Source organism: Rattus norvegicus, chromosome 4 (genome assembly GCF_036323735.1).
Source record: "Rattus norvegicus strain BN/NHsdMcwi chromosome 4, GRCr8, whole genome shotgun sequence".
NCBI classification, from domain to species: Eukaryota; Metazoa; Chordata; class Mammalia; order Rodentia; family Muridae; genus Rattus; species Rattus norvegicus.
In genome coordinates, this window is record NC_086022.1 from 68332099 (window position 1) to 68342257 (window position 10159).

Below are 10159 nucleotides of genomic sequence, written 5' to 3' on the forward strand. Positions count from 1 at the left end.
TATAGAGGGAACCCACTTACTCACAGTTGGGATGGCAAGGGAACCCCATCAGTCCAGTGCCAGCCTTCAGGGCCTCGTCGGGCCCCCACCCAGGAGCCCTTGGTGACCTGGTATTTTCTTAAGAAGTCCTAGGGGAGAAAAGTGGGAAGTTACTCTTTGCACACCATGGCTCACTAGGGCATTCATTTCTCTGAAGCTTCTGCAGGATTCCAGCATAATTTTCCAGGAAGTAATCGGCTCAAAGAGCTTGCAAAATACCTGCACTTATGGAAGATTATCTGGATGCTCACTGGCGGCCTGGCACTGTGCTTGGGCCAGTAGGCAGAAGGGCTGGGGGCCAGGGATTAGGGTCAGGGGAGGCATGAGGCAGATTAATGGTATTGTCTCTATAGGAGCAAAATTACTTTGCCTGGGTTCAGTGGTGTTAAAGCCGGTGAGCACAGGACTAGGAGGAGGCTCAGTGGTTAAAGGGCTTGCTTCCAAGCTTGATGAGCTAGGTTCAATCCCTGGGACACACATGACAGAGAACTAACTCCTCAAAAACTGCCTTCCCACCTCCACACACATTGTGGTGTGTGCATGTATGTCCCCCTCCAACAATAATAAAATGCACTAAAACTATGGCATGACCTTAGCAACAAGAAACAAAATGTGTGCATGAATGTCTACGTAAGGAGTAACAGAAACCAGCAGCCATTCAGCCCAGCCAAACTGGTGTGCCCCAGATCCAAAGAGCCCTTGTCTCAAGCGGCCCCCGAGGAACAACACCACAGGTTGACTTCTGGCATCTACATGCAAGAGCACATGTATGTATACACATCACATGTGCAAGGGCACACGTGCTGGTGGTGGGTGTTGTCAGCCTGACAGGGCTGGGAAAAGGGAATCCTAACAGGGAAAACGAATGGCCCCAGAGGACTGGCCACAGGCAAGTCCATGGTGTTTTCTTGGCTGTCAATTTGACAACATCTGAAATTAACTAAACCCAGAGGGCTGGGAACACCTGTGGGGGATTCTTTTTTCTAAATTAAACTATCTGAAGTGGGAAGACACAGTCTAATCTGGATCCTTGAGGTAGAAAGATACACTCTTTAAATCAGATCTTTAGAGATGGCAAGACCCACCTTTAATCTGGCCCACACCTCCTGCTGGCAGTCTCGGTAAAGGACACAGAAGAAGGAAGCTTGTTTCCTTTCTGCTTGCTTGCTCTCCCTCTCACTAGCAAGTCCACCCTGGCACTGGCATTAGAGCCTCCTTCTTCAGGATTCTGGCAGATACTGAAGACCAGTAGGGACATCCAGCCTTACAGACTGAACAACTACTGGATTGTTGAACCTTCCATTGGGAGACATCCTGATCCCATTTATATACACAGAAAATGCGTGCATGCATGCACACGGGTAATATTTATATTCACTCCATAAGTTCACTTACTCGGGAGAGCCCTGACTCATACAGGCCATGTAAGAAAGCGGGACAAGCAAGCCACAGGGAGCAAGACAGTAAGCAGCACTCTTTCATGGCCTCCGCATCAGCTGCTGTCTCCAGGTTCCTGCCCTGAGTTCCCACGCTGCCTTCCCAGAAGATGGACTGTAAGCTGTAAGTGAAATAACCCTTTCCTCCACTAGTAACTTTTAATCATGGCGTTTTATCACAGCAATAGGAACCTGACGAGATAGGAGTGCTGTGATAGACCTAATCATGTGTTGTGTGAGGATGGTGAGCTTTCGGCTGGGAAAGCCCTTGAGTGCCCAGAGCTCACTGAGGTGCTGCGGGAACACTGTCTCAGAAGATAATGCTGAGAGCAGGCAGAGGTGAAGGCGGAGGTCTGGCTTGTGAGATTTCAGGGGGAAGCTTGAGAGTCCTGTAAAGACTCTCAGAGCCCCTGATAATTTGAACCACTAAAGTGACACCTTTGCTTTGCTGGGCCAATTGATACAGCTAGGGCTGTGACTGAGAAGAGACCAGCATCACTGAGGCAAAATCATGTAGGAAGTGTCCACACACAGAGGCTGTGGCCCAGAGTAGGCCCAGGCTTTACCTTGTGTTGGTAATGTGTAAGAGTCCCCATGGTACTAGATTTGAAGGCATGAAGAGGTCATGGAGAGCAATTGAGGCTTGGCATCATGAGAGGAGAGGCCAGTGGTGAAGGTGCAGCCTCGATTGAAGTAGAAGCCAAAGAGTTGAGGGGGCCATGGAGAGAAGTTGAGGCTTTACACATGTGGCAAGGTCAGAGTTCCCGAAGAGAGCCCAGGGGAGGCAGGTGAAGGTGCAGCTAGTTGCAGTGGAGACTCCAACAATTTGGAGATGTCAGGACCATGGGATGGCCACCAAGGACAGCAGTTGTAGAATGGAGCTGGCTTAGGCCTAGGAGATAAGATGTGTGTGCTGTGAATGGGAGAGCTGGAGAGGCCGGGCTGTCCAAGCCGTTTGGAACCCAAGCTGTAAGTAAACCCTAGACACTGGACACTGAGTTACTTAGGTAGTTGGGGTTGGATTTTGCTTTGTTCAAATTGTAACTGTGCCCTGGTTCTTCCTTTTTGGTGTAAGAAAGTATTTACAATTTTTTAGTATTCTAAAGACGGGAGACTTTGAACAATAAAAAGACTCTGGATGTTTTTAAAAAGACTAAACTTTTAAAGTATTTGCAAGTTTAAATACTGTGGGACTTTTAAATGTTGGATGTCTTGTACTGTGATATTTATATTAATTGGAGCTCTTGAGGTAAACAAGAAAGGAAATATTATGGTTTAATAAGTGTTATTTTTGTGTGTCAAGGGTCAGTTGTGCTGACTGTTTTTGTCAACCTGACACAAATCCAGGCACAAATCTTTTTGTTGTTTTATTTTTAAGACAAGGTCTTACTATGCAACCCTGGCTGGCCTGAAACTTATGTAGGTCATACTGGCTTTGAACTCACAGAGATCCACTGACCTCTGCCTCCAGGGTGCTGGGATTAAAGTTGTGCAAACTTTACACATCTAGAGGAAAGGGAATATCTAGACAAGGCCTGTATAAGGCTGGCCTGTAAGCTGCTGTTGCACCCCTTTATTCCCAGCACTCAGGAGGCAGAGGCATGTGGATTTCTGTCAGTTCAGGCCTGCCTGGACTACAAAGTAAGTTCTAGGACATTGAGGGCTGTTACACAGAGAAACTCTGACTTGAAAGTAAAAACAAAACAAAAATTGAGAAGCTATAGGCACGTCTCTTGATTAGTGATTGACAGGAAAGATCCCCCCAGTAAGCAGCACTCCTCCATGGCCTCTGCATCAGCTCCTGCCTTGACTTCCTAGGTTGATGGATGAAAAGCTGTAAGAAGAATAAATCTTTTCTTTCCTTCCTAGGTTGACTTTGATCATGGTGTCTCATCACAGCAATATAACCCTAACTTAGACAGACAGACACCAGACAGACATGCACTCGGAGGTGGGGGGAAGAGGTCCTTCCAAGGCTAAGATTCAGGGGTCTGGGACGACACATACCCTCCCCTAGCCAGCCATTCTCACCTGGGTGTGGTTCAGCAGAGGCAGTGTGGCCTGGTGGGCTGAGCAAAATGCTTGGCTGCTCTCCCAGTCTTGGACTTCTTCAGAGAGGTAGTAACAGTGTTCCTGAGACCACATCCAGCCTTGAGGGCACGGTTGGCATTTGGCTCCTGAAAGCAGAGACTTGTCAGTCAAGGGGAGTATCTAAGGAGCTATGCATGAGTACACTGAAAAAACAAATCCTGGTCCTGACCTTGGCTAAGGAGGTCAGTCTACGGGTAGGGAGCTGGCAAGCATCGGTGGGAAGGATGGTGGCCAGAGGGAGCCCTAGGAAGGTTGTCCAGCTTTTACACTGTGCACAGTTCCCTTGGATAGGGGCTGGCGTTCTCATTACCAGACAGGTCATAGGCTGTGACTGACGGGAGAAAAGGGTCAAGCTCTCTTCCCTTTGCTAAATAAGGCCTGTGTCTTCATGCTGCACCTCATATCCCGCTCTGGCCTCAAAGGTGCTGTAAGTACACAAAATAGGGATGGGGTACCATACCGCCTCTAGAGGCCAGTGCCACAATCGCCACAGTGCAGACTGCTAGCAACACAGCCATGACCACCAGAGCCCAGCGCAGAGACTTCATGTACTGGGGCAGCCCTGGAGAAGGAACAGAGAGGTAAGTGATGAGAGGCCACTCTGACTACATATATACAACCCAGAACGATCCTGCTCGCCACCCCACCCCACACAGACCAGCCCCATGGTCACCTTGGCTCAAGATACAGAGGCAAAGCACCCAGGTTAGATCAGAACTTTATATTCAGGAGAGAGGTGCTACAATAAGCTCTACTTCCTTCTCACATGGCTACAGGACAAAGGCTCTACAAAACAGAGCAAGGGACTGGCACACGTGTGTGCCGGGCAGTAGATGTGGGCAGGGTGCCTACAGGCAGCAGCGGACAGAGGAACCAGGACACTAGGGGTAACCTGCCACAGAAGAGCAATCCCGCTAAACTGCAACTCCACAAGGCCAAGGTCAAGCAAGGTCAAGTCCCGGTGCTACATCTCACTCAAAGATTTTTTTTTCCCCATCAAAACTGAGCTGCCTTTCCAGATCTGAGGTCATGGATGAAGACGAGTGCAAACTCTATTCTCTACGGCCGTGAGTAGTCAGCAGCTGTGGGCCTTGTCAAGGGCTCCAGGGCCAAGGGCATGAGGTACCTGGGAGGCTGTAGGCAGGGAATGAGAGTCTGAACAGGAGACGGGGTCACACCCACCTCTTTTCTGTTATTCTTAGGGGGTTTTGTTTACTTTGTTTTGTTTGAGACAGGGTCTCTCTATATAGTCATGACTGTCCTGGAACTCTCTATGTAGCCCAGGCTGGCCTTGAACTTAGAGAAAACCACCTGTCTCTGCCTCTGGAGTGCTGGGTTTAAGGACATGAACCACCATACCCAGCTATCCCTATATTTTGAGATAGCATATTACTGTGTTTCCCAGTCTGGCTCCGTGCGTGTGTTCCTCCCTCCCACCTCAGCCTTCTGAGAAGCTGGGGTGACAGGCTGTACCCAAGGCAGGCATGTGGCTCAGCAGGTGACCGTGCTTGCCACCAACCCTGATGCTGGTCTGAGACCTGCATGGTAGGAGAAGATCAACGTAGAAGTTTTCCGTCTGACCTCCACACACATCCAGTGGTGCATGCCACCCACACCAATAAGAATATAAACGTAGCCTCTAAGAGGTTGCCTGGCCCAAGACACAGCTTGTGGCTGAGTCGCCCTGAGAGTGAGTACCAAGTGTCTGACTTTCTTCTGCTGCCGTGATAAAATACCCTGAGAAAAGCAACTTAGGGAGAAACAGCTTCTGATGGCTCCCAGCTCAAGCACATATTTCATCATGGCGGGAGGTGAAGGCAGCAGGAGCCTGAGGCAGCTCTCCTGTCATGTCCACAACAAGGGAACAGTGAAAGATGAATGCATTAGTACACAGTTTACCACCCTCCTTTTATATATGTATGTTCTCCTTCGAGACAGGGTTTCTCTGTGTAGTCCTGGCTGTCCTGGAACTCTGTGTAGACGAGGCTGGCCTCAAACTCAGAGATCTTTGAGTCAGACTTAACAGGTTCACTTCCTTCTGCTCAGGGCGTCTGCTCCCCTCCTGTGGTGTCTTCCTCTGCACTGAGTACCAAGAACAGTCTTGCTTCAAAATCCCAACCACCCCACAACCCCATCAAAACCTGAACTGTCTTTGGAATTCCACATCCCCCAGCCTCATTCCAGCAGTCTCCCTGGCCCACTACAATGTAGTCAAACTGACCTGTGCTTACACTTTTTAGAGTTCCTACTGCCTGGACAATATGGAGGACAGGGGTCAGGTGAGGCTTGTCTTCAGATCCTTCTCCATAGGAGGTGTGCTAATTGCCAGACAACCACTGAGATCAAACACCTTGTCTTCTCCCCAGAGGGATCGGGGAATAATGCGTTCTGACTTGTACAGACAGACAGACTGTCTGAAAAGACACTGATGTGCCAGGCACTGGAGATGTGGGCAGGTCCATGCCGCCACCTTCTGAACCCCTGAGGAGATACTTAGAAGGGGCAATCATAGCCTGTGTGGAGAATCCTGGGATAGTGAGGCAAAATCCAACTTGATCTAAGTTGCCCTTGGCAGTGATACGGTAAATCCAAGCCAAGACCCAAGGGAGAGGCATCTGCCACGTGGGACTGCAGACCCTCATACAAGCAGGACCCTGCAGACCCAGGCACCTTTTTATTTATCTCTCCAACTCTCCGCATGTTTTCCTTTGTGGAAGGACATCTGGTCCACTATCTAGGTACCCATAAGAGATGTGGGAGAGATCTCCATCCTTCAGCCAGTTTAGTTGTACCTGGCTCGTGGTCCTGCCCTCTGTACTGCCTCCTGATCCTGCCTTCTGCCATCGTTCCTGTCTCTAGGCCCAGCATTTGCCTCAGCCCTCCTCCAGATTAAAGAATCTGATAAAGGAGCTGACAGGTGGCTCAGTGGTTAAGAGCACTGGCTGTTCTTGCAAAGGCTCTGGGTTTAATTCCCATCACCCACAATCTGGCTTACAACTAAGTGCCTTTAATTCCAGTTTGAGAGATCTAATATCCTCTTCTTTCTGACCTCTGTAGGCACCAGGAGTGTAAGTGGTATACAGACATACAAGCAGACACTCATATACATAAAAATTAAAAATATAAAAATGTTGATAAAAAACTATAGGCTAGTACATTTCCCTAAAGAGGTGCATGTTATCATCCCTAGAACAGTGACTAAACGAAGGCCATTTGGCAAAGACAAATTAAGGTTCCAATGGAGGTGAGGTTGCTGCTCAATTAACCCTGAGATGGTGGCTGTCCCTGTCTCAGGTCTCAGTGTAATCATGAAGGTCCCTACCGGAGAGCAGACGGATCCAGTCTAATACCAGAGGGACAGCAAGGGATCTAGCACTAAGGGGAAATAAGGGATCTGTCCTGGAGCCTCAGTGAGAGAAGCACAGCCCTGTTGATAGCACCACCTTAGACTAGGGATCCTGTGTCAGACCTCTGATGTTCACACTGCAAGATACTAAACTTGCATCAACCAGAGGAGCAAGCCTGAGGGAAACTTGCAATACTCACCCCACTCTGCAGAAGTCTGCTCATGGAATTCTAGGTTTTTAGTGATCTAAGTCTCTGAGCCCTCCCTTACCTGAGGACCCCTGGGTACTGCCTATGGCTTAACCTTTCTATTGCCCCACGTTCGGGCAGTTTGCTTTCTGGGCGAGATACTACTAGCCCCTTCAGGCCTCTCTGTTCTCTCCAGAAAAATTGAACATCCACTACCCACAACCCAGGATGGCCGGGTTAACCAACCACTAACAACCTTTAGGGGGCTGTACTAGTTAGTGTTTTGTCAACCTGGAAAGGGGATCCTCCCTTGAGAAAATGCACCCATCAGATTGGCAAGTACAGCTCGTAGGCAAGTCTGTAGGGCACTTTCTTAACCACCACGGGCAGACGGAGGTGGGGCAGAGGTGGTATAAGAAAGCACGCTGAGCAGAAAGCCAGTAAACAGCCTTCCTCCGTGGTTTTGCTTCTGTTCCTGCTTTGGCTTCCCTTGATGATAAACTGTAACCTGGAAACCAATAAATCCTTTCCTCCCGAAGTTGTTTTTGGTCAGTGTTTGTTTTATCAGAGAAAGAAAAAGCAAACCAACACAGGGGCTTTCTGCACTGCTAGACTCTGTCTCTCCTTCACAAGTAAAGCGACACGCATGCCCAGCCATCTGGCTCCGAGCTAGTTCAATGGTGCTGATGGATAATCCTCCTCAAGGCGGAAAGGAGTCCAGCCCTTAGAAGTGTACCCAGACCACCACTGCCACGAGATTCTGAATCACTTCCCCTCACCTTACCCAGAGTTCAACACAAGATGCTGCGCACACTAAGAAGCAATGAGAAAGTTTCTGGGAGCAGGGCTGGGGGTGGCGAGGGGGGCGGGCAGAATCCTGGGTTGGTTCTTAGTAATTCTGAGACAGAAGCAGGATGGACTTGGGGAATCAGATGGGCTCCTGGTTAGTCTAGTGAAGGGATGGGGCACGGACACCTTTGAGCACTCACCTATGAGCGTGATGGCCCGCGGCAGTTTCTTGCCATCTAGGCCTACGCGCTGCAGCAGTGCATCGTCCTCCTTGGTCAGCCCGGGCTCGCGGCAGGGGCAGCGGCAGCGGCAGGGGGGCGAGCCTGGGGGAACGGTGCAGCCCTCAGCGGGGCCGATAGGCTCCGTCGGGGTCGCGGCAAGCGGCGATCCTCGGCTCCACGTGGAGCCGGGTGACGGGGCGCGCGGCAGCCACTGGGGAGTGGGAGCCGAGCGGCGGGCAAAGGCTGGCGATTCCGGCACTGGAACGGTGAGGAAGCGCGTGGACGGCGCAGGCGAGGGCGCGCGACTAGCCCCAGCGGCGCCCACCGGCTTCACGCGCACGTCCACCTGCAGCTCCACGGGCGCCCAGGATCCCGGCGCGGGCTCTCCTGACGCGGTCCAAGGCTCCAGCTCCCCTTCGCCATTCCGGGGCTGCTCGGTGCACGAGTGGCTCGGGGACGGCAGCTCGCGGCTGCACGAGCCCAGGCGGCGGAAAGCGCCGTAGCCCAGGCTGAGCGGCGGCACGCGCGGGGAACCGGACCCGGTGGGAGGCTGAGATTTCTCCCGGAGCTCCTGGGACTGCGCGTCCGCCGCCTCCCTCCGGGTCCGCTCCGGCCTCGGGCTGTCTTCGGAGGCCCTGGGTTGTGGCGCCTCCGCGGGGACCTGCGGCGGCTCCATTTTCGAGCTTTCCGAGGGCTCCGCTAGGGACCTGGTCTCACCCTGGCCTCCTCCAGACGCCTCTCGGATCCGCTCCGTCCCGCGCTCCGGGACCTCGAGACTCGCGGAGCGTCGCGTTCTAGGCTGGGCCCCCAGAAGTTTCGGGTCACTTAAGTTATCAACTGCAGGCTTCACTAGGGGACCGTGTGTGATTGGCTGTGGCTATGGATTGGCCAGCCCCGCCTTTCCGTGGCACGGGTTGCTGGGAGGACCGGGTTGAAGGAGTCACAGGGTGGGCGGTGGCTCTAAAGGCAGCACTGGGAACCCCGGACTGGAGCCCCACCCGTTCTCTCCGCTGGCTCTGTGCCGCGTGTGGATTTAGTTGTAGACGGGTTGGGAAGCGATTGGCTAAGTCTGCGTGAACAAGGACTTCAGAAGTATCAGAACAAGGAAAAGGGATGGTACCAGGGGTCACCGGTTGCGGTTTGGAAGAGAGTGGAAGGTTGAAATCCTGATTCCAACTCTGGAAGCTTGACTAGTAGTAGTCACACTAGTAGTACAGTCGGAGGATGAGGAATGAGCCAGGCGCCTTGGTCCATGTCTTTAATCCCATCACTCTGATAGCAGAGGCATCCCTGAGAGTTTGAGACCAGCCTGGTCTATCTACACAGTGAGTTCAGACCAGCCCGAGTTTATAGTGAAACCCTGTTTTACCAAAACAAAAATTAAAACGAAATTTTAAAAAAAAGGGAGGAGTGAATGCTCATTTCCCCATGAAGTGTCGTGCTCCACCAACCTGGTGAGATAGCACGATGGGCTGAATACAGTTTTGTGGGTTTTTCCGTTTGGGTTGATTTTTTTGTTGTTTTGTTTGATTTTGTTTTGCCTTTTTGCTTTCGTCTTGATTTTTGAGACAATCTTTCTAGGCAGTCCTGGTCGTCTTGGGACTTGCTATGTAGATCAAGCTGGCCTCGAACTCACAGAAACACCCACGTGTGCTGAGATTAAAGGCATGCACCACGACACTTGTCCTGAATGTAGTTTTTGTTATAGATGTGCTTGTTGTATTGACTTGTGTGTAGCAGGGTGCGTATGGCCATCTCTTGAAGCTCAGACATCTTGAACTCAGAGTTGCAGGCATTGGTGAACTGCCGGATGTTGGTGTTGGGATTTGGACCTGATTTCTGATGACAGGACAGCAAGCCCTTATCGATGAGCTATCTCTCCGGCTCCTGAATAGCCTTTTAAGATACAGATTGGGCTGGGGATTTAGCTCAGTGGTAGAGCACTTACCTAGGAAGCGCAAGGCCCTGGGTTCAGTCCCCAGCTCCGAAAAAAAGAACCCCCCCCCAAAAAAAAGATACAGATTGCCTTAAGGTTCCTTCTGCACCTCC

The 10159-nt window shown here is 51.2% G+C and overlaps 1 protein-coding gene across 4 annotated transcripts in view; it reads right to left on the minus strand.

The window, feature by feature from the left end:
- Klrg2 (killer cell lectin like receptor G2) overlaps window positions 1-9661 on the minus strand; it is a 27413-nt gene extending 17752 nt beyond the window's left edge. The window contains exons 1-5 of one of the 4 annotated variants that reach the window (XR_010066141.1): window positions 8090-9661; window positions 4027-4128; window positions 3507-3652; window positions 2042-2367; window positions 25-128 (exon numbers count right to left, since the gene is read on the minus strand). Coding sequence is in view for 3 of the 4 variants with exons in the window: in XM_006236344.5 (XP_006236406.1) it covers window positions 21-128; window positions 3507-3652; window positions 4027-4128; window positions 8090-8786 (1053 nt within the window). In the remaining variant the exon portion in view is untranslated. The other 3 variants (XM_001072378.7, XM_006236344.5, XM_006236345.5) reach the window with 3 other exon arrangements.
- Between the last annotated feature and the right edge of the window lie 498 nt (window positions 9662-10159).